Raw genomic sequence first — 23,366 nt, forward strand, 5'->3', positions numbered from 1 at the left:
CACTGTGTGGGCCAGTGAGCGGGAAGCGCTGTAAAGATATCAAACCCATCCTCGGCAGGTCGGATTTCCTCTCTGCTTGTTTTGGGGCTGAAGAGGCATTTCTAAAACACAAGGTGCCCCTCCGGCGTCGCCGCACCCGTAAGGGCTCACGTGGCAGAGGGGGGGCGGGCACCGGTCCCGCCACAAGGTCGAAGCAAGGACGCCGCAGCGGGGAGGCCGCAGCGGGGAGGCCGCGCCGCGGCGTCCCTCCGATGACTCACAGCTGATTACAGCACATGCAGCCAACAAGGTCACTCTCCCCTCAGACCTGTAATTCACCCACTCAGATCCCCCGCGTGGCAGTCGTTAAAACGTCAGGCCTGGCCCGGCCCGATCACTGTGCACCGGGCTGCGCGCGGTGCCACTCCTGCTGCGAGCCGCACTTTTATACGCAACCCTGTGACATCAGCAGCCACTCCTCCCCAGAAGCGCTCCATAAAGAGGAGGAAGTGGGAGAGCTGGAAAAGGACTTCCTGCACTCACACCCAGGCCTTTAATGAGCCTTCCTCTACAACCCCATCACTGTTATGCTATTAAAGCAGGCAGACAAGCTGCACTACAAGGACCCATAATATAATATTTTAGTTTTAATGACACACACATACACACAAATACTCAATGTATGTGTTGAAGGACCTCTGTCTGTGGAAACCTTGGGTATAATCCTTAATGAAGAATGTACATCTTCCCAGTACCAGATGCCTTGAGGTCTGCAAGGAAGCTTGATTTCCAGAACACTGTGTGCTGCAAATCAACATATGTGCGACGTGGCTAGAGTTGGCTGTGTTTTCTGCCATTGCTTGTCTGTCAACACAAACAAGTCCTATCTATCCTTTATGTTCGTAAAGTCATTGCAGCAGGCCGTGTTCACCAGCAAGAGAAGTGTTTAGCATTCACAAGACAGAGATTTGTAATTGCCAAAGCGACTCATTCCCTCAATTCTTTCAGTCGACTTAATGAGGGTTACTGATTTCCAGATGTGCTTGACATTTTCTGACAAACTAAGGGTAAAAACACTGATAAGTCAGGCAAGGCCCACACTGCTACAGCGAAACACATTTACATTTGCACATTTGGTAGACACTCTTATCCAGGGCAACTTACAGTTTCAATGTTACATTGGTAGACAAATGTAGTGTTAGGACAGGGACACACCAGTGTGACACCAAGGAGCTAACGCCAACTGAGAGCTACTGATCGCCTTCCGACAGCTCAGACACCCCTCGTCACTTGTGTGTGCACTGACACTCAACCACACAAAACAGACTACAACCGATGAACACCACAAACGTATGCTCCACGCCTGCGCAAAAGAAAAGAAGTCTCCCGTGCCAGGAGGTGCAGTGCTCAGTTTAGTGATATCAAAAGGAAACCGCTGCTTCCTGAAGGTGCAGGCCTCATATAACAAGTACACTGAATCCTGAGTGACTCGTGTCTCTTCTGGAGCTCCTTCCTTCCATAAAACTGTATACAGTCACGTCAAGGTAATGACAGATGGCCCACCTTTTCTCCAGATAGTTTCTGTGTAACAAAATATAACCGCATTGGTAGATGAAGCCGCAGCACATCAAAAACATTACGCAGCTTGTTTATGTTCAACATGCACAAGCAACACTGACGAGGACCACTTGGAGCCAACTGTGCAAAACACACAAAAATAAGTGCGGGTGGCAGGTGGTCACGGATGCCCTCCAGAACGACGACACCCTGATGCTACGTGACGGGTGGCTGTCGGGGCAATATGTCCCTAACCTTAAGAGCCTTTCCAAACTCCATTTACTGGAATAGTGCAGCGCACTTACCCAGATAGGGGAATGAACCCTAACCCCCACAATGAAAAGGCAGCATTGTTACCCACTATACTATACCAACAACTAGCTGTTCACTGGGTACCCATTTTCATTCATACCCTTGGCACCTAAAAGGCTTACTAGAAAACAAATACTTACAAGGGGGTCCGCTGTCTGCTGTGATGGTTCTGTGTACCCAGTGTTAATTCTATGTATAGAGGTAACGTCGAATCACCCAGTTTTATGTATCCAGGCAATAATGCATCACCCAGAATTCAAGGCCAACACCTTCCTTATCGATCGCTGCCTATGAGGTGAGCCTGATCAATCATTTCCAGCCTGGTCCGACAGCCCATGGCGGAGGCTGGCCACGAGCAATCACTGATGGAGTATTGATTATCATTTACATTTCCTTGAGGTGCCAGAGGAAAATCCAAACAAAGGTTTACCTTCGTGCACCACAGTGAGCAGGGCTTGCCCCTGCAAGGCCTCTCTGCTGCAGAACTGGCCCCTCTCCTTCTGCCTTCCACCACCCTTAACGTAGCACATTATAGCTGGGCTACGGCGCCGAAGAAAGTGGCAAATAAAATGAATACCAGCCGTACAGCGCAAAACATCAGTTAAACGTTTAGGCGAAATGAATGACCCAGTATGTTTGCAGGGTGCCTCTCTGAAAGGCACGCATCAAATACAATAACAGCACCCCTGCTCCCTTCTCTCAACCTGTCCTGTCAGAGCCGCCGCGGCGGAGAAAATTATGCTGCCTCGCTAATACATCTCCCCCTCTCCTCCTCTCGCTCATTCCTCACATTAATGCACTTACAAATGGACAAACCAGACTGCAACCTCTGTGCGTGTGTTTTCCCATTGGAGATGACTATAGCCTGGAAAAGGGCATTATCTAAAGATGGTGCAATATTCCAGGAGGTTCTATATAAGCAGCAGTAGGCAGCTGCAGGGCCCAGGCCATAAAACACTGATACAGAGTGTATGTATGTGTGTGCGCACAAAGCTAGCGTCATGCAGTGTCATTACAGCAGGCAACGTCTCAGCTAATCAGCAGTGTCACACTCAGCCCCACACTCCAGTCGGCAGGGACGGGCCAATATGGCTCTATTCTCCCACAAGATGGCAGCTCATTTTCCACTCTCTTTACTGACAACAGTCAAGCAGCCAAGCAGCCACACTGCTCTTAAAACAAAAACACCAGTTTGTTCCTAGCCTCTTTTCTTCTTGCCCCCCCCCCCCCCCCACCCCCACAAAGTAATCCCACGCTACTTTCATTTTCCAACATCTGTTCTGGCTTTGCTTTAAAATTACAAACGCCTCCCCCCGCCCCCCTCCCCTGCGATCCTGCAGGACGATTCCCCCAAATGCAGCTCTTTCTGATCTCGGGCGACATCTTGTAATAATCTGCAAGAGGTTCTACTCATTTGCACAGGCCTGTGTGACTAAGCAGCAACCTGAGCTCAGCCGCCAGCGTCAGCCAGGCTCGGTCACCATCGTATGCCGGAACATGCCAGAACAGCACCAAGCCCCGGGCTGCACACCTCAAAACTAGAATCACTCACTAAAATGTCACCCAATACCAACGCGTGAACATCTTTGACGTTTATTGCAGTGTAAATGGCAAGTATAATTGAATCTGCTCTATGTGCTATTATAACACTGAATGGCCTGGAACTGCAGTTAACGTCTTATGTCATCTTTGAAAAGCAACGCCATCTATTCAATAAGTTCAGACGTTTATTCTGTTGCACCGCTGTGCTCATTCTGTAACAGTTTAAACTACTTTACTGCTGAAGCCTGGAACCAAACAGATGACCAAGTTTAACAACGGGCTCGAGAGAACGTAAAGCCAGCTTTTGTTTACATCAAATTTTTCAAGAGCACACCTTCGGGTTGCTGCATTTGCTCAAGACAACTATGCTAACTGACTGTAAGCTGAAGAGTACACCACTAACAAACACCACAACACAAACGAACCAATTAGAGATTTTAAATGTCACTCAGACCTGTTAAATGTCAGTGCTGTTTAATGTTTCATAACACCATCAACACTGACTTGTTTAATTTGGCTTCCTGACATGCAACAATCGGATTCGCTGAGGAATATGAGAAGCTGTTTGGTCCCCTGCGCAGTCCATCGCTGCATACCGATTGGGCCACACACACACACACACACACACACAAACACAAACACACACCCTTTGTTTGGTAGCAAATTTTTCACCCTTTTATTTCATTTCTACAGTGTTGCTAAGGCAAGGAATGACCTCAGCTCCAGAGATTCAGCCAACCTTTGTGGAAAGAAGCTAATAAAGAGAATTTAGCGTATTCCCCGTCAGTTATCAAACAAAGGTACAAGCGTACTGACTCAATGCTATTTCAAGAGGAACTGGCACTGTGCAAACATTTTCTGCGCTCTGAGGAGCGCAGTTTCACGGCCGGCTGCCTGCCTCTCCTCACCCAATACTCCTGAAGAGGCAGGACACAGCCTGTGTATAACCGAGGCCGCCAGCTAGGACGGGTTGAGAGAAAACGGCAAGCACGGCGAGGCAGCCGGCTAAACTTCCCCCTGGCCCGAGCCCGGTCCGTCCCACGCTCGCCCGCGTGGCGCGGCAGAGCAGAAGAAGCCCACCCGTCTCGTTCCTGCTGGCCGCCCAGAGTGTCGGCCCGGTACCTAAAACCAACAGACGATCGAGCCACCACTGCAGCCAATTACCCTGCTTTTGGCATCCGTAACACGCCAGGGAAAAAAAAAAAAAAATCAAAAATAAAAACAGCTTCTGAGTAGAATAAGAGTGCAGCCTTGTTGTGTTTGCTGTCAGGGAGTGTTGGCAGATTGTTAAATTTAATGAGTACACAGCAACTGAATACCCCATCAAGAGCGCTTTTGAAGGAACACGGGTGCACCGTCCAGGATAGCAGACTTGGCATGATGCTCTTTGGGACGCAGACATTGATTTCTGGTGAACGTCGAGGGTGGGGGGGGGGGAGAACAGCGATTCAGAAAAGTGACAAATCAAAGCCAGCCTTGTTGTTGGGAAATGATAGCACAGAGGGAAACAGAGCGAAGCAAGCCATGTTGCTCCCAGATTATTTTGCTAGAGACAAAGACGAAGGCCTGAGTTGAAAGCCCGTAGGCCTGTTTTAAAACGGGCAGCGTTTTCCACCAACTTCTAAAAGCAAACGGTAGCAGATGACGGGTGATGGCACACCCTGTGAAGAATCATGAGGGTAATCCTGTACTTATGATTTTCAAATGTGTAAATCCTCCATTTTAGAAGGCCATCATGCCTTAGCTTGCCTTTACGCAGGAGATGGACGTGGCTGAGGTAACCTAGTCGGCGTTGGAGCGCACAGCTCGAGCAGTGTTGGTGTGGCTCTCCAGACGAGCGAAGGAATCACACCTCAAATCAAAGTGGTGCTGCGTGGAAATCCAGCCTTCACCCCCACCTGCCCCAGTATTGACAAATCAGCTCCAGTGTGTATGCCGGCATTCGCGTGGGATTTCCCCCTCAGGTTGCCTGACACTTCATAGGAAAGTACTTCCATTTACAACACATTATTTACCACCTTCCCAGTGCCTGCGTCGCCCCGACGCTGGCACTACCAGCTCCAAATTGCCCTCTTGGGTGAATTCCGAGCGCACTCCAGCTCCAAAGATGAATTCACACTATGCCAAAAACGCTAACCAGATTACTCCTATTCTGTCACTGTCTCCCAAAGGCTTCTGCTGCACTGAAAGGGAGGCAGGAATCCAGGATTGCAGGAGACAGCATGATTGATGTAAATAATAGAGAGAGGGGCAAGTGAACAGTAGGCAGTGTCACACTGGTTAGGGGAGTGGTAATCTCCCATGTAAAAGTACACTAATAAAAGACTATCGGGGAAGTGATGGATGCTGTTCCAAGCGTTCACAGCAAAATGAGCCAGCAGCCAGAAAGACAACACGTCCTCGCAATCGTTAGGATGGTGTTCGGTTTGTGTGTTCAGCGAACAAGACAAAACAGCAGGGAAGAACTCAGAAATGTCATTTTGTGACGGAAAAATGAAAAGGGGGGAAAAAAATCTCCTGTTTTCTTTCTTTATTCTTTTTCTGAAGTGGAGCACAATGGTGGGGGGGGGGGGGAAGGTTCAAATGCATCGAGTCTCTTTAGGAGCGGAAAAATAAGCCCAGCTGTGAGGAAGTGTTTGTGACACTGGTTTTGTTCAATAGCTCAAACGCAGCTCCTCCCTGTGAGACCCTCGAGATCCCTTCATGCCCTCCAGCCAGTTGGGAATGATTACTAATAGAAACCTCCTATGCCGTTTCGACTGCCTCTCTCCAGCTCTGTGTCACAAAGAAGTGAGAAACATTGTTTCTCCATGCCTCCAACCCAGCACAAAAGGAAGGCAATTCTAGCTTAAAACAATAGCCGGTCCATCAGTGCATTACGCTAAAAAGGATAGATCTTACACTTCACCGTACATCTGTGAGAAACGTGTGAACAAATGAAGCTCTTGGTCATATCACTAGCACATGTAAAGGCTTAAATTACTAATGGTTCACTAGTTTAAAAAAAAAAAAGCCACAGATGTGTAATCACAACAAAGAAGAGTCAGTATGTCTGCAGCATGGTGATCCAAGACACTCGATTTAAAAAACAAAAACATTCGCAAAAACCTGTGTTGTTGAACACGACCTAGAGCAACCCTGTGTCACTGGAAGCCTTTGAGAAAACAAGGTCACAGTGTTGAAGTAAATCACACAAACACAATGAGTTCGCATATGCACAACTTGTAAGTTAAACAGAGAATCACTATGGGCAACACCATACAAACACAGCTCACCACGCTGCCAAGTAGACCAGCACATTCAGAGGGTTAGACTGAGACACTGTAAGTGAACTGTTTAGTACTGTAAAACACTAGCCTTCTCTGTGCTGGTGAGAAAATATAGACCTTGGTTGAGGAGTGCAGGGGGCCAAAAAAAAACAAAAAAACCCACACCACAGAAATATTCTTCCTCCTCCAATCACAAGCTGCTAAGAGCTCCATTTGGTTGCAGTGCAACACAGTGGCAGGTGGCCATACAATTCAGTCTGTGTCTACTGCACACTGAATGAACTAGAATACAATGGCATGATTACGATCTTATTCAACAGCAGGAGTAAACTTGCAATTAAACAAGCAGACTTACTGAAATGACGCTGCTTGATGAAAATTGATGCGAAAAAAGCTGAATGTTCTGAGTTATGCATTTAAATTTCAAACTGCAGACCACTTAATGACCTTAAAAGTTACAGGACAGCACAAGTTATCTACTTGACTTGTTGTGTTTATGACTGAAATGTCAAACACGCTCAAAACATCACCAAGCTCTGAGGTCACTTCCCCCCCTTTTCCTCTGCTCATTACAAAATGTAGCCTAGTTAAACTTCTTAAGTACTCGAGTCAGCAATTGCTATCATCAAAACTACTACAGTGCTCACACACACAGGGTGCAAAAACTATGACACATCCAAAACCTAAGCAGAAGTGCAGGGCACATCTGACCACCGTCTGTCTCACTCATAATTAGACGGTCAATCTGTTTCTCTGGGCTATTGTGTGGGGCTGACTTGCTTTGGTAGTAAACTCCTCCAGTCCACTGCTTAACTGTCTCATGGTGGTCAAAGACCTCCTGAAAGGAATAATGAACATATACATGGCGGTTTTTTTAAAGAGTATTTACGTCCTGAATGACAGGATGTTTGGAACAAAACCAAAATGTACTTAATGACTTCGAAAATGTAATGTTCAAATTTAACTCGTAAAAAAAAAAAAAAAAAAAAAAAAAAAAAAAAACATTTAGCTAGGCAAACGTGTTGGAGAAAGCGACAGGACTGTGACCACAGACCACGGGAGAGACAACACAGTGAAACCCATCTGAACGAGCAGGGCTATTGTACCAACTCCCAAGCCCAGGGGTGCGCTAGCCGGCTCGGCCAGCCCCGGGGCTCAGGCGCGCAAACGCGAAGGCTTACAGCCGAGAAAAGCCACCCTGCCGAAAACTTGCCGTGCGGCTTGCGGAGCAAACGCGAAATCGCCCGTCCTGCTGCTCACTCCCCGACGATAGCGTGGTGCCGAGAGGCTCGCTAACCTCCGTAGCTCAGAAACGCGGGCCCCCTTCGCCTGCTAGCCGACTGAGTCTGATTAACACACGGGCTAATTGCGAGGTGCAACTCGTCGCCATCGGACCTCGCCGACGACCGAATAAAAGACGCCCTCCGCGTATGCTGACACTTTAAATCTTTAAATCTTTCAAACTTACCTTATATCTTGCTCTACAACATCAGAGATTTGTTTGAGATGTGACTGCAAGCGACAAACAAAAAAAAACGCAAGCGGCACGGAGCTAAGCTGGCGGATACGAGTGTGGTGCCGCCGCCGAGAGAGAGGGAGGTGTTGGAGCAAAGGAGGGGAGTACTGTGTTTCACAAACGGGAGTGACCGAGCTGGAGCTTTCGTTTGTCAGGCAGAAATGTTTGTAGTTGTGGGCAGTGTGGATACGGAGTGTGGTGGGATTGTGATCTCGCCCTCTTCAGTAAGAAAGGAAGCCCTGCATGGAAGCTCCCTCCTGGGAGAGGGATGGTGCGAGAGTTCGGCCCACTTCCAGTGTCAGGCGCCGGGATAGGCTGTTCGGATACCCGACGAGAGATAGAAGCCAATGAGGTTGATCATTTTGTGATTTAAAAACGTGTGTGTGTGTTAGTTAGAGAGACAGACAGCGAGAGAGTACATGTTATTGTGTGTGTGTGTGTGTGTTACGTTTTGTTTTGTTAATTGCTGCGGATGCGTTATCTCTTATTTACTTATTAATTATTCTGATTTTTTTATTTTTCAATTAATTAAATGTGTTTAATTAATGTCATTTTGGGATGAATAAAAAACCTACTAAAATAATTTATTTTTAAAAATAATTTTAAACAATTCTATTAAAAAAAATCCCCAAAACGGACGCTTTGACAAAGGTTCCCATTTTTACTAAACAACTTCGTTTACGGTGTCAAGTACTCTCCACACGAGGAAGGTCACCGCGTGAATACAATATTCCCATATTCCTGCACTGTGAGCCGCGGTCAGAAACTGACTCCATCATCTTCAATAAATGCTTCCAGTCTCTAGGACTCTAACATGTCTGTGAGTGCATGCAATGTACAGCCCCCTGCAGGGGAGGAGGATTGGTTTACAGTGGAGCCTTCTGCTGGGTGTGTGTATCTATTCCTCACGCAGAGAAGCAGCTCCAGTCCCAGCGGATTCACTTACAAGTGAATCATCAGACCGAGACATTAGCACTGAGCTCTGAAGACTGCCCTTTACCCCCCCCCCCCCCCCCCCAATAACATCATACCACACAAGTGCTTGTGTAATACTGACTGATTTCCCTTCGTCTCTTTCTTCACTGTTAGGGTTTGGGTTTGTTTGTTTTTGTTTTTTGTTTTTGGCTTGCCTACAACAGTTTATTGTGGATTGATGTCACACTTGCAATGAATTGATGAAAATTACATTATTGGCATTGTTCCAGTAAAACATTTTTTTTTTTTCCAAGCTATTTTGCATCAGAATGCAGAGTGGCTGAAGATGGAACAGATACTAGGGTGTCAGAGATAGCATAACGCCTGTTCTCTGCAGACATCGCTCTGAGCAAGGTCACAGAACGTTCATGGGATTAGCAGTAACATAGTCCCATGTATATTAGTAAAGGTACACTAACACATTCAGGATCATCGGACCTGATGCAGACGTTCAGGCTGGTTTTGATATGAAGATCATATTTTTAGGCAGTTCCTGTTAAAGACAATTAAAGATAATGGAGTGTAAGTGTCAGTGCAGTCCCACGAAGATGAGGGATAAGTGAGAAATGGTTTGTCTGTGGGAGCCACGATTCCCCCACTGGAGGTGGGCGGCGGTCTGTGGCCAAAGCCATGCAGTCGCAGACAAAATGATTACAGCTGGCTGTTTTCTCTGTTCATTATGATAAAGGTATGGGGAGGTTCATTCCGAGATGTTTTGTCGGAAGCGGATGGGTTGTTATTTCATTGCAACACGACAGGCTGGGTGAGCAATGAAAATGGAGGGGGGGGGAGGGGGGTTAGAGTGAGGCTCGTCAGAAAAAGCCAGAACACGCTGTCAGTGATTGGAGTGGGAGGAGGCAGAGGAGATTCACGACGCATTCAAGAGAGCGCCTGTAATCAGAGAGACAATAACGCCTGTGAGGGCAGTCAAGAGACAGCAGCTCCAAAAGCAGAAAGCACACCACCTTTTCCCTTTGTAACTTAGGATGTGCATGTTTAATGGACCCTCTGCAAACATAATACCTCCATGGCTCCTGCCAACACCAAACAGATGGCATGAATCTCATTTCCACTGCTGAGCTACCTTGTCCTGGCAGCTCCTCTGAAACTCTGATATCGGTAATCCTTTACAAGCTGTGTGCCAAAGTATAATTTACATTAAAGGCATTATGAAGGCCTTATTCTGGCAAATTTCAATGCCCTTTTGTGATGAAAATAGGTGAAGACACTTGAAGAAGGGGCTTGTGTAGTGGCTGTTCCAAGGAGCAGGGTGAAATGGAATACGGAAGCCAGATTAGACCAGATAGTATGGCAGAGTGCTATTGGATTGTTATGTTACCAGCATGACTAGCTCCTGGGGGGCGGGAGTGTGATAGCGCAAACAAACCTGAGCAAGTAGAGGGAGAGATAGACAAATGCGCGTGCACCCACCCTCATACTCACAACCCCCCAACACACACGTGTGTCTTTATGTGGTGTGTATGTGTAATCATTAATGATTTTTATCGTTAATGCTGTTTATGTCGCTGCACTGAAAACAATAACGCTGTAATAAGCACATTCCACTATAGGATCAGGAATTCCATTACTATCATTATTGTGACAGTGACTGTCACACCGCGAAGGAGAAGGCAGTGTGATGGAGACTGTCACTCAGGAGGATAAATGTGTCTTCTGGTTGCAGTGCCAGGGAACTGGGTCCTTGTGGCACACACCAATACTCAGGTTAAGGCAAGACGCCACCCCCTGCCTTTCCCAAACCATTCATTATTATTATGATGATGTGAGCAAAAAAAAAAGAAGAAAAACAAAAAAAAAAAAGAGGAGAAATCGGCCATTTCGCCCAATCCCATTATGTGCTCAGGACAAATGTAAAACTTTCCTGATCTTTTTACTCAAACATCCTTAATTTGCTTTTGACCAGGCCACTGCAATCCATGATTTCCCTCTCCAGTATAGTCACAGGTACTTTAGTCACGTGCTGCGTCAGATGACACAATTATGCAAATTCAGCATTAACGGTACAATACTGTTCCAATATAGTAACGAGGCAGCAGAGGGCAGTAGAGGCCCACAAAACCCTTCATACTTACTGCAGTTTTAATATTGTTTGTATTCAAAGGCCTTGTTTTTTTCCTACACAACACTCATCTATATCCAAATTAATTTTGAACAAACTGCAGCGAAGTAATGCCGACCTCTGCAAAAACAAAAATAGAAAAGCTCTACATGAAAATTAAAAAAAAGTAATTTATATTGCTGCTACCAATTTAAAAAGAACTTAACCACATGACAAAAGGGATGTATGTATTATTAACCAAATGTCACCAAAGACATGTTAATTCCCCACAAAAGGGACGATAACACAAAGCAGCCACTAGGTGGCACTAAGACCTTAGATACTGGAAGTGAGCGTGGGATTATGAGGAATACCCAATTTCTCATGTGTGAAACGGGAAAAAATAAAAGCTCCATACTCTGAAAGAGTTAATATGCCGAGGGGCTCAACATCACAGAGAATTACATTTAACATCTTACACTGAGGAGTAGTACTGATCTTTTTTTTTTTTTATAGCAGGCTGATAGGCATAACGAGAATAGTTCTATGAGAGATGGTATGGCAGAGGACTCACCTGGAGGGTAGACCAGGGCAGCGACTCAGCTGGCTGCAGGGTGGTAGTGTCGGTAAGCTGCCTGGTGACCAGTGCAGCCCGTTCCCCGTGGTCAGGCTCCACCGCCCCAGCCAGCCCGCTGCCATATTTCGTTACCAAAGTTTGACCTGAGGTTTTACTGCAACTCAAGTTACTGCCACACAGTCCTCTCAGTACACAGAATGTCTATTGTACGTGGGTTCCTGTTCCTTATTCAGCCAATTCTTATTAGCATAGCCTAAACGTTTGTGCTGAGAAATGTATATATTAAACAATAACAAAGAACACCCAAAATAAACAAGCAAAAAACAGAGACTTACGCAAAATAAAGAAAATGAACAATGAACAGACCAACACTTCCACTTGGGGATACTTTTATTTGCTTTTACGCCATGCCTCACAGCTATTCAAAGGCAACACAACGCACACACTTCTGGCTTTGGACGCCGAGCACACAATGCAACTCAGTGCTTTATGAAAACACTTAGTAGAGGACCAGAAACACTACAACAAGAAGCAAAAGCAAATCTCGCACACTAAACACGGACATAATTAAAGGACCAATGCTATAAGGGTGCAGGAGGATGGACCACCAGCTGGCACCAGAAGCAGTGTTTCATGCCGCGGATCTCTGGTTTCACTGCCCCTCCAGCACTGCTCTGCTCCGTTTAGTGATTCTGCGTGGCTGTGTGTGGAAGTGTGAGGATGATGATGTAGAGGTTGGCGGGGGCCGGGGGGATGCCTCTTCAGATTGGCCTTCTGAAGTTCTTGCCAGCGAAGCGGGCCTTGTCTCCCAACTCCTCCTCGATCCTGCCGAGTTCATTCAGAACACGTTAAAAATCAGAACTCGTACATGAGGTCTGGCAACATATACAAATGCATCTGTTCAATTGCTGTATGTCATTAATAAAGAGTATAGTGTACTACAAAAACAAAATGCCCACAACTCTTGCTAATATAGCTTTATAACAAACGTAAAAAAAAAAAAAAAAAAGTTGTTTTATGATCAGCAAAGGGAACTCACCTTAGCAGCTGATTGTACTTGGCCAGACGCTCAGATCGGCAGGGGGCACCTGTTTTGATCTAGATTAAGGCACACGCACAGGAAGAAAAAAAAGAAACCTCGCTCAGGCTTGTCATATGTGTTGAGCAGTAAAGCAGACGACGGTGGGCACGAGTGGTTCGAGGTCTAGGTAAGTATACCAAGAGTTCTTCTCACCTGGCCAGTGCACAGACCAACCACCAGGTCAGCAATGAAGGTGTCCTCAGTCTCTCCGGAGCGGTGGCTCACCATCACACCCCAGCCGCTAGACTGGGCCAACTTGCAGCTGCAAAGTGCAGAAGAAGGAAGGCATGAAGAGAGCATGAGACAATGTTGCTCCCTTTACTCCAAACCACAACGCAACCATACACGGGTTGTCCCATGCTAGCTAAACAAAACATGGCCAACGCTAGGGGCCTGGAAAGTATGTGGGTCCACTCACGCCTGCAGAGACTCGGTGACGGAGCCGATCTGGTTGACCTTGAGCAGCAGGCAGTTGCAGGCCTTGTCCGATATGGCCTTAGCGATGCGCTTGGGGTTGGTCACGGTCAGGTCGTCGCCCACTACCTGGATGCTCGTGTTGGCAGTGAATTTGGACCAGGCTTCCCAGTCATCCTGGTCAAATGGATCCTCGATGGAGACCACTGAGAGGAAGGGGATTGACATTAGTCAAGAAAGCCAACCATTCAAAGGGGTCAGGGCATGCCAAATTCTTTTAAAAGCAAATGGATTCTATAGTCAGTATGCAGAGAATGTGCTGCGATCAGTTAAGCACCCCCCCCCCCCGAGAGGAAGAGGGTCTGTGCACAGACTAGATCACATTCACATGGACTAGATCACATTAACACGGCCCAGCGGACTGGCTTCGGGGGGGTTAACCCATCAGCAAGTCATGCTGCTCATACATTTGCTGGGTATTTACTGTTCCATGTTGGATCAGCTAGTTGAGACCCTTGTGTTGATTCAAAGGCCTAAACAAGCAGGCACTCTGAACATTCTTGGACTAACTGTTGAGGAAGAATTTAGAGCCATTTGCAATAACATGAATTATAAATTAAAACTGAGGCAGTGCTGTCTGTTGTAAAGTGTGTGATTCACACATCACAGAATCTGAGTAGCTAAAGGTTTTGTAAAACCAAATAATAATAATAATAATAATTTTAATTAATGACACCAGCAATATATAGGTTAGATTGGTGTTAATTTGGTGGGATGATTACTGCTGTAGAAAATAAATGACTTGGGGTCCACATTGAGTTATATCGACCGTTTCTGTTTTTGATGACATTTGTCTTTTGACCAACTGACCAGGGTAGTCCTTCACAAAGCTCATGTAGAGGTTGCCGAGTTGGTCCGGACTAATGTAACGGCTGGGGTCGTCGGGAGATTTGAAGTCCAGGTCGTATTTGCCTTCCTTGTAGAACTCGGAGGCAGCCACGTCCATGCCAATCACGATCTTGTCAGTGTAGCCAGCCTTGCTGATGGCGGTCTTGAGCAGCTCCAGCGCTGGCGGCAGAAAACCAAAAATATTCATTCACGGAATCACTGTAACATCGTTGGACATTGTGAGACTGTTGCTTGTGGTGGGAGGTTCCCCCCCCCCAGGTCAGCCGCACGAAGGTGCTGTAAGTGGAGCCAGCGAGAGAATGAAAATCTGACTCATTTTTTCTATATGAACAATCTGATTGGCCAACGGGACAACGAACTGCTTCACATAGCGACGGCGTGCGATGGTGCCCCGTGGTATCTTGATCAGCAGTCACCATGCAGTCATGGTAGATGCAGTTCTGTAGGGCTCCCAGTTCGTACCTCACTGTCAGCTGTGCAGGGCCACTGGCCACGCTCAGGGCCTCCCCAGGAGGGAGGGCCCTCTGAGCAGGGCCACTGGCCTCCCCAGCTACCCACCCCCAGCCTACCCTGCTGCAGCCAGGCCTCATTTTGGAAACCACCTGCTGCTTCAGGGGAGGAATTCCCTACAACAGCGCCAAAGCACCAAGATTAGGGCCAAGGTCTAAACTTGGGCCATGTTGGGGTGGTCTCATATGCAATGCCCAGACTTGTTTAAGGATATGCACACTTAAATGCTTAGTGTTTTAGATTTGAACTCCAATATTTAAATGTAGTGCGGGGTTATGCACCATTCCCATTTTCACATCGAGAAATCTACCCAGCAAAAGCCTTAACCAAATGTCCAGTAGTTTGTGTCTCTGAAATGGTTTGTCCACGGGCACACACATAACTGTGCTATCAAACTGAAATGTCGATTGTAATGTTTATTCCTGTGCGATAAACTGTAGCTTCCGTATGTAGCTTCTATCAGGCTACACTGATATTAACTAATCATATTTCAATTTTTTTATTTTTAATTAATTGAAAACTTGCTGAATATTTAACACTAGTACCAAGCAAACATTTTTATCTTGTAACTTTAGAATATGTTCCCTGGGTGACATTTTATTTATTCTAACATTTTAAATATTAACACATTACCGGTTGATAATTAGTATAAATTTGTACCAATTATAACAAGACATTACGTCTCATGAGTTTACCATGGTAATGAGGCATGAAATCTCAAGAGTTTTAAAAGGGCATTGTGTCAGAGACAATACTTGGTTTACTTCCAATTCTGATCGTATAACAAGCCATGTGACCACAGTTTTCAGGCTGACTGTGAACAATAAACAGCAAAAAAAATAATTTTTTTAATGCCATGAGACAGTCCTTCTGTTCCCCCTTTCCTCACCTTCCTTGTTCTCCAGAATGTTGGGGGCGAAGCCGCCCTCATCGCCCACGTTGGTGGCATCCTTCCCGTACTTCTCCTTGATGACATTCTTCAGGTTGTGGTAGACCTCGGCTCCAATGCGCATGGCCTCCTTGAAGCTGCTGGCCCCATTGGGTAGGATCATGAACTCCTGCATGGCCAGCTTGTTGCCAGCATGGGAGCCACCGTTGATGACGTTGAAGGCCTGGGAACCAGAAAGGGCACCATTAACGGTCAAGCAAAGCAAACCAGACAAACGGAAAACCCCCCACTCCATCGCAGAGAGAGGTGGGCATTCCATCTCTAGCAGGAGCACAGGGACGGACGCGGGAGCAGGCGGGCTGAAGGCTTACAGGGACAGGGAGGATGACGTCGGGGTTTCCGGCGAGGTCGGCGATGTGGCGGTAGAGCGGGACACCCTTCTCTGCAGCTCCGGCCTTGCACACAGCCAGGGACACACCCAGGATGGCATTTGCACCAAACTTAGCTGAAGACCCACAAGGGCAACAAATTAGACCACTTTAAAAACAGTGGCTGAGACGATGGATGTAACCCTGCAAACAGCTTACACTTGTTTTCTGTTCCATCCATATCGATCATCAGCTTGTCAATCTTCTCCTGCTCCAAGACGGACACGCTCTGTTTGAGAACAATAGCAAGGTCATAAGAATAAACCGCACGTCAGCAAGTCTTGGCACAAGAGTCAGTGTTAAAACACACCACATCAGCACAAGGCCAGTTAGCACAAGGCCTGTGTAATGCTACATTTGTTCCCAGCATTCTGAGGTTAGTAGGTCAACAGGAGCATTAAATAAGTTCTGCATTCAGTGTCATTAGAAAAACTACAAAATTTTCTGACTGCCTGTACATTTCTAAAGCACAATTTTCATAAAACATTTAGTGAAAATGTTTAATAGGCTCTAACTAACCCATGCTGTAAATCAAAGCAAAATGCTTGGTTATACCCTTAATATTAAAAAAAATAAATACATGATCTACAGTAAAAACAATATTATAATGTCATTTCATTAAAAAGATGAACAATCCTACCTGGCTAACCAGGGCAGGTGCAATTGTTTTATTGATATGCTCAACAGCTTTTTTGACACCTGCAAGGAACAAGCAGACCATCACTGACCTGAGTTGAGGGAGAACATGCAGAGCTGGCACAACTAGACGATCACAGAGCCAGCCCTTCTGATTGCGAATATTTAGTGCATGTATGAGGGGAGAAAGCTTCACAGGATCTCTGTGATCATCCGTAAATGCCTACTGTGGTTAGTGCCAGAAGCAAACCCAGTGCCTCGTGCTTGGGTGTTATCACAGGGCTGAGATAACCCTCACAGGATTTACTGCACTTATTCATTTACCTGATTACACAAAGCTGGGGCCAAGAACTCATTTATATATTTTACAGCTCTTTTCACCCCTGACAGAGGAGAAGAAAAAGATGCAGAATCAGAAGAGACAGAAAATTATCAGAAAAATGACAGAGAGAAGTGAGAAGTAGAAAGCCGCAAGGCGTTAATTAAATGAGGCCTGGCTGAGTAGGATAGAGGCTGACTTTACCACAATCATATTTAACAAAATTATAGAGATTACTGAACAAAATGACACCACCAGATAGCGTAATAATGAAGGCTCTTCTACAGCAGCTATATGATCTAAAGGATATTGCTCATTTTTGTTAGACAGTACCTTGTCAAAATGTAGTTGCATCTGTGTAACAAAATCAAGTATATAGCTAAAATATAACTTTCCAGCATAAAACATGTTAGCCTGTTGATTGCGACTATGGAATAAGTTAAATCTCTTCAATTCCCTAAAATTATTTCTCATATAATGCATATTTTGCAAATATCTCTTTAATCCTACCTTTGCCAAGGTAGCGGGTCTTGTCATTATCACGGAGTTCAAGGGCCTCATAGATGCCAGTGGAAGCACCGCTGGGTACTGCAGCTCTAAAGAGACCTTGGGAGAAAAAAAAAAGACATTAAAAAACGTCATCTGCAGTCCTACAAAGAGCCAATCAGCAAGTCACTTGGTAGTCAAGATGACTCACTTCCTCAGAATTCCCACTACAGTGACGCATTTGAAAGTGACACTGAAGGTCTCCCATATAAGGGATGTATATAAGCCTCCCCTCCCTCCCTGCCATGCTGCAGAAGACATTACACAACCGCATCAGTGACACCAGCATGTTCAGTATGGAATGTTGATCCCAATTTTAGTTAAATACTCTGCCACTGTTCTGCCTTTTCACAACAAAAGACAAATCAGCTACATTAGTAGAAAGAAAAAAACCACAACACATGCACACAGAACTTAAACATCCAATAATATACCACTTTAAACACTGCTTTATAAAAAGAGACTCTTTTGTCCTCCACATCATAGGAGGGTACGGTTCTTCCAATACAGGCCGTTGCAATGGTGGTCAGATTGGAGGACAGAGCATGTCTCAATGCATGTGGGATGTGTCATCCAGCATGCTCAGCTAAGAGAACCAGCATGGTACCAGCATCCGAGTATGTGGGTGAACAAGAATTTAAAGCTTAACCACAGACACCATCGATGAATCAGGCAGAGTGTGGGAGCGGTACACATCTGCACCACCAAGCCATGGTTGGACTTCCTACTGTCAGCCTGAACACCGATTGCAGGTAGGGCTACATTCATCTGGTGCAGGGCTTGGGACTTTTTCCATTATTCTCGGTTGAAGACATGAGTAAAATAAAACTTTCATATCTGCAGCAGTGCAACAAGACTCACAAATCAGTAGTTCAATTTACATCACAGTAACAATCAATCTAATGAATGCTGCCTTTGCTTATTAATGGGTGCAGTGACATTCACAAGCTTTTTCAAGTCATTTGTGTGTCAAAAACCTACAGCACAGAATTTTTACTATGTACTACATTTGTGGTCTCATTACACTTCTTTAAATATTTTATCCTTACTTGTAAAAGTATTTGTGCCCACCGTTAAGTTATCAAAACTGTTTTTTGGTTTTCCCCCCTTAATATTATGCAAAAAAAAATGCAGTTTCCATGTTTGACCATAATTAGTTGTTTTTATGTGTCAACCTAATATGCATGCAGTGCAAGTGATAAACATGGCTGAGAGCAAAAAACCCATTTAAAATAGTGTACACCTTAATTGCCGAAGGCAGCTAAGCCACCAATCATACTGCAGGGAAAAGGATTCTTCCTTGGGAGACAAACCTAGCCATTTGCTAGCTTGGAAGCCCATACACCCTAACCGTGCATCCCAGATAGTTAATGACTAAACTAACCATGCACCCCAAATAGTTATTCAAATTAACAGTGTGGCCATTAGGGGCTAAACCACTCCTTTGTTTTAAACCACCATGCATGAATGCTGACACAAAGGTTTGATGGCTCGAAGCCAGTTTAGTTGGTTGCTTGGTTATGGTTTCCGCATTTGGCCGCTAACATATTGGTCTCTCAAAATGAACAGTGGTACAAATAACATAAGATGCATCCAAAGGTTTTGCTCAAAGTCTATATGCAAAATTATTTTACAATATCAACACCGTAAATGAAATGTGGGGCACAGTAAGGTGGAAGCAAACGAACCCCAGCCATGCTGTAGGTTCTCTCGGTTTTCCAGCGAGATGCAATGCAATCCATGTCGCATACCATTATGCCGGCTATTTTTAACTGTCTTCCACCTGATCTCCCGCTTCCAGGCTATTCGACACCACACAGGGGACGACTGCCTGGCCAGAGAGCAGCCAGACCACACACTCAAATGGAACCCAGTTGTTGCATTTTGGGTGCTGTGTGCAACAAGTGCCAACACAGCAGTCAGTCACAGGCACTGTGCATCAATGTGGCTGCCAATGAGGGCTCACTCCATGCAGCTTTGGGGGAATGCCCAGAATCGTTAATGGGACTCATATTTTATAAATGACCATATTTACGCAGCTTAGAGGCAACTACAAAATTACATGGTCTGACTCTTATGCAGAATAATAAGGTGGTCTGTGTAGAGACAAAGGTGATTCAAAGGGACCTCATACTAATGTTCTGCAGCATACAAGATGCGGCAGAATGAATATATTAAATATATTTATATATTAAAATATATCAAAATATATCAAAACCATTTATATTTAGGAGATTCAGTAGGGCAAAGTGCTTCGAGTTCCAACTGCAGTCTACCTTTCTTAGTGAAGAGATCGACCTCCACCGTGGGGTTTCCACGGGAGTCAAAAATTTCACGAGCGTGGATCTTCAAAATGGACATGTTGCAGGATCTGGCAAAAAGAAGATGCTAGGATTAATGATTACACTACACAAGCATGCACACAGTACTGATGCAGGATAAAAGGCAACACTGAGGAGAAACGAACACAATGTCTGAATAACTTTGGTGAGTCAATGAAAGAACACACATTAATAGAGACCAAACCCAAAAAAGTTATTGCCAAGGGCATTTATACCCTTAAACGACCTTTTTACACAACAGAGGGAACACTTAAAGGGAAGGTAAACTAGGTAAAGAATTTAACAAAAAACACAATTACTCACTACAGCCCAAATGTCTCATTCATTCCCATTAAGAAACCACTAGTCAGCCATGGAAACAGTGAGTCAGTGAAGGCAAGCTTGTCTAGAATTGAATCGAAATTCACTATAGCATCAAATTGCTTGAGATTATCGTTAATGTAAATCATTTATGATGGTCTGTGTATCGCTTATGATTTTATTTCCCATTAGAGAGCCTTCAAATGGTGTGTAGTACATTTCAGCTAGTATACTGAGAACAAATATATGTGCGTTAGCTGGACCAATGGAAAAACCTGTGGCCTTAAATGTCGGTGGAAACCTGCCGCTGGACCCAGAACAGCAGCCAGGGTTATCCGACAGACGGACAGCAGCAAATGACCAAAGCCAATCTGCAAGGCACACACCGATCCACGAGTTCCGGAGCTTTACACTGCCGTTGAAACTGAGCAGCTCTGGAATAATGTTAATTATGAAACCTGAAAACGACGAAGGACATGGTACGTAGTCGGTAACCTGCCGTTTGGTGGTGTGCCCTACACACGTCTCTCTTATCGCAGGCCAGCACTGGTCACCAGTGATTTAGCGAACATGGGGCTCAAAGGGTCCGTCAAACCGGAGATCTCTAACCCGACAGCTTCGAGTGCAATGCGGAAATCGACATTTTCCGCTTCGCACATGCAACTGAACAAGCCCATCTGCTGCGATAGGACGGCCGCAGGAGTCAAAAACGCTACTTAGTCTAAGCGTGGTGGAATATAAGGGATAAATACTCCCTTACATCAATAAGAGCATCATGAGGAGCTCACAACTCGCATAATCATTTTTACACGCCACAACTCGGATAAAAATGACGATTTGGTCGCTTTTACGAACGATGTTTAAGACGACGACTTATCTGGGCAGGTGCTGACACTCAAACAGCAGCAAATTTGCAGAGGAATTAGCAGGACTCGCCTCACCTCGTCTGGCCGCGCGCAGGACAGCAGTGTTCACTCTCCGCCGCAGGAGCGCACAAGGTCGACGGGCACAGCCCTGCGCGAGAGGAAGCGGAGCCGGGGGCGAGCGCACGGCGGCACACGATTGGTCGCGCTGGCCTCACGCGGTACTGCACGTGTACGCAGTAGCGCACGTTTCCTGAATTACGACTTCATCTAATTGCCATGGTGCACACCAACGATTTATTCTAAGCATAAACATTATATATGTGTGTATGTTTAAAATGCATGTTGGACGGACGCGCTGTAGTTTACTTAGTTTAATGTTATAGAGAAGCGATTTAAACTCGAATTGCTCACATTTTTAATTTTCATTTTTGACGTGTCATGTAGGTATGGCGGAGCAGCCTACGTGCGGCGCATCAGATAGGCAGGCGTTTGGTCACAGTGCTTCATCACGTTCACTGAAAGCTGCTTTAAGTTTCAGATATCATTTGTATTTTGGCCAGCTTTATTTGCATTGTGTTTAATTGTATTAATAGATTTACATTAGTTTCAGTGAGACTCTATTTATAAATGAAATACATTTTATGGGGGTATATAAAACAATACAATACCTCGAGGATATGAACTGGGCTGTTCTTGCACAGTGGCGCATTGCTATTTTTCACTAATCCAATATCGTTATTAAATAACCTTTAAACCAGTACGCAACTTAAATATAGACTCAGTTGAGAAGCTAAGACCCATTTGTACATGAATTCAGAACACATCATTTTTCAGTGGTGTTTTTCACACAATGTGGTAATTTCCCGTTACTAATTTAGTAGTATCTATTTGACGGCTGAGATTTCTCGGGACAGCTCATCGGTTTCCGTGGTGGCCTTCGTGATGCAGTGGCTGTGCAAACCCGCGCATCGTGTATGGCCGCCTGACGCAGTGTGTGACCTTGAGAAGGATCGACTCTGATGCTGCGACACCTGGCGTCTGCTCGAAGAACAGCACCATGAAAGCCATTTCTTTCCAAGTGTCATTTCCTGTCTGAAAGAGAAATGACGTAAAACGGCAAGAAATATGCAAGAAATATCTCTATACTCAAAAAGCGTTACTAGATTATGCTTTAAGCTTTATAACGCCGTCTATAATTCCTTAATAATACATTACTCTGACCTGCCACGTTCTTAGAAACACTGGCCTTGCCCCTATTATCATTGGTGACTTTATTAAGCAATTTTCTTAAGTCTTGTAGGTGATTTTAAGCATTTAAAATGGCCTGTCTGTGGGCAAGCCTAAATCTTCAGCTACCCTGAACCCATTTTCCACTGGACAGTGAAGACTACAGTACCACTCCTGATCCAGTAATATTTAGGTGGCAAACAATTATGAACACATCTTTAACACTAACATGTTAGTGGTCTGGCTGTGTTGCTGAGCTGGCACAGCAGTGTTGCTGGGTATTTTACACCTCATGGACACTGCTGGGCTGAGTTGTTCACCAAAGATATCCATCCAACAACCAACACTGATGGAGGAAGATGATCTTTTACTCTAATTGTACACTTATGTAGTATTTCTAAAATATAGCTACAAGATAGATGTGTCTAATGAAGCTACAAGATAGATGCATCTAATAAACTGACATGCGAAATAAAGTCTGAAGTTTAAACCAATAAAAGTCCAAAATGTGTTTTAGCATGAAAAGTTTTATCTAAACATATACGTGTTTTATCAGAGTTATATAGTATTAGCATGCAAGCTAATTTGTCAGCAATTATTGTTAACCAGTGAGGGTTCATGTGTAAGCTTACACTACATGTAGACTGGGTTTTTCATTCCTGAATGTAAGGGAGAAGAAAATGGCTAAATATATTCAGTTAACCAGTCAATAAAAGCCTATGATTAAGTTTACTAAAGTGGGTCAACCATTAAATCAAATTGTAAGAGCTGCAGTTGTCTGTAAATTCTGTGGCCATCCTCAAATAGTAACAACAACAACAACAACAACAACAACAACAACATCCAGAACAACAAAATAACACAAGATCAGATGATTCAAAATTATCTCTGAATCAGTGAACATTAAATTGGTTTAGGAGACAAAATTAACTGCCTTGAAATACAAACATAGATAAATCCTAAAATTATAGATGTTTTAAAAGCAGATATTCAAAGGAATGACTACAAAGGCGTGATAGCGCAGCAGGAAAGACTTTTCCTTTCCAAATATCTGATGAAACTCATTAACCAGATTCCTCTTGTTTTTGAAGATATTATTAAGGCAGAAAACCA

General features: G+C 44.9%; 2 protein-coding genes across 7 annotated transcripts in view; both read right to left on the reverse strand.

Moving 5' to 3' along the window:
- Nucleotides 1-8,572, reverse strand: part of rerea (arginine-glutamic acid dipeptide (RE) repeats a) — a 119,237-nt gene extending 110,665 nt beyond the window's left edge. For 2 of the 4 annotated variants that reach the window (XM_035522278.1, XM_035522277.1), the window contains exon 1: nucleotides 8,128-8,572. The gene's annotated coding sequence lies outside the window, so the exon portion shown is untranslated. The remainder of the gene's footprint in view (nucleotides 1-8,127) is intronic. The other 2 variants (XM_035522274.1, XM_035522273.1) reach the window with 1 other exon arrangement.
- A 3,586-nt stretch (nucleotides 8,573-12,158) lies between these two features.
- eno1a (enolase 1a, (alpha)) lies at nucleotides 12,159-21,209 on the reverse strand. 3 transcript variants are annotated; one of them, XM_027024209.2, is made up of 12 exons: nucleotides 21,102-21,209; nucleotides 19,795-19,889; nucleotides 17,483-17,578; nucleotides 16,658-16,716; nucleotides 16,177-16,246; nucleotides 15,961-16,094; nucleotides 15,590-15,812; nucleotides 14,152-14,349; nucleotides 13,286-13,487; nucleotides 13,021-13,129; nucleotides 12,826-12,884; nucleotides 12,159-12,611 (listed from the first exon to the last, which is right to left on the reverse strand). In XM_027024209.2, the coding sequence occupies exons 2-12, from the start codon at nucleotides 19,877-19,879 to the stop codon at nucleotides 12,548-12,550; spliced, it is 1,299 nt and encodes a 432-aa protein (XP_026880010.1). In that variant the 5' UTR covers nucleotides 19,880-19,889; nucleotides 21,102-21,209; the 3' UTR covers nucleotides 12,159-12,547. The 3 variants fall into 3 exon arrangements, with proteins under 3 accessions (XP_026880010.1, XP_026880011.1, XP_026880012.1); XM_027024210.2 differs by lacking the exon at nucleotides 16,658-16,716 and adding an exon at nucleotides 16,978-17,036; XM_027024211.2 differs by lacking the exons at nucleotides 17,483-17,578; nucleotides 19,795-19,889; nucleotides 21,102-21,209 and adding an exon at nucleotides 16,978-16,996.
- Nucleotides 21,210-23,366: the final 2,157 nt, after the last annotated feature.

Source organism: Electrophorus electricus, chromosome 24 (genome assembly GCF_013358815.1).
Source record: "Electrophorus electricus isolate fEleEle1 chromosome 24, fEleEle1.pri, whole genome shotgun sequence".
Taxonomy (NCBI): Eukaryota; Metazoa; Chordata; class Actinopteri; order Gymnotiformes; family Gymnotidae; genus Electrophorus; species Electrophorus electricus.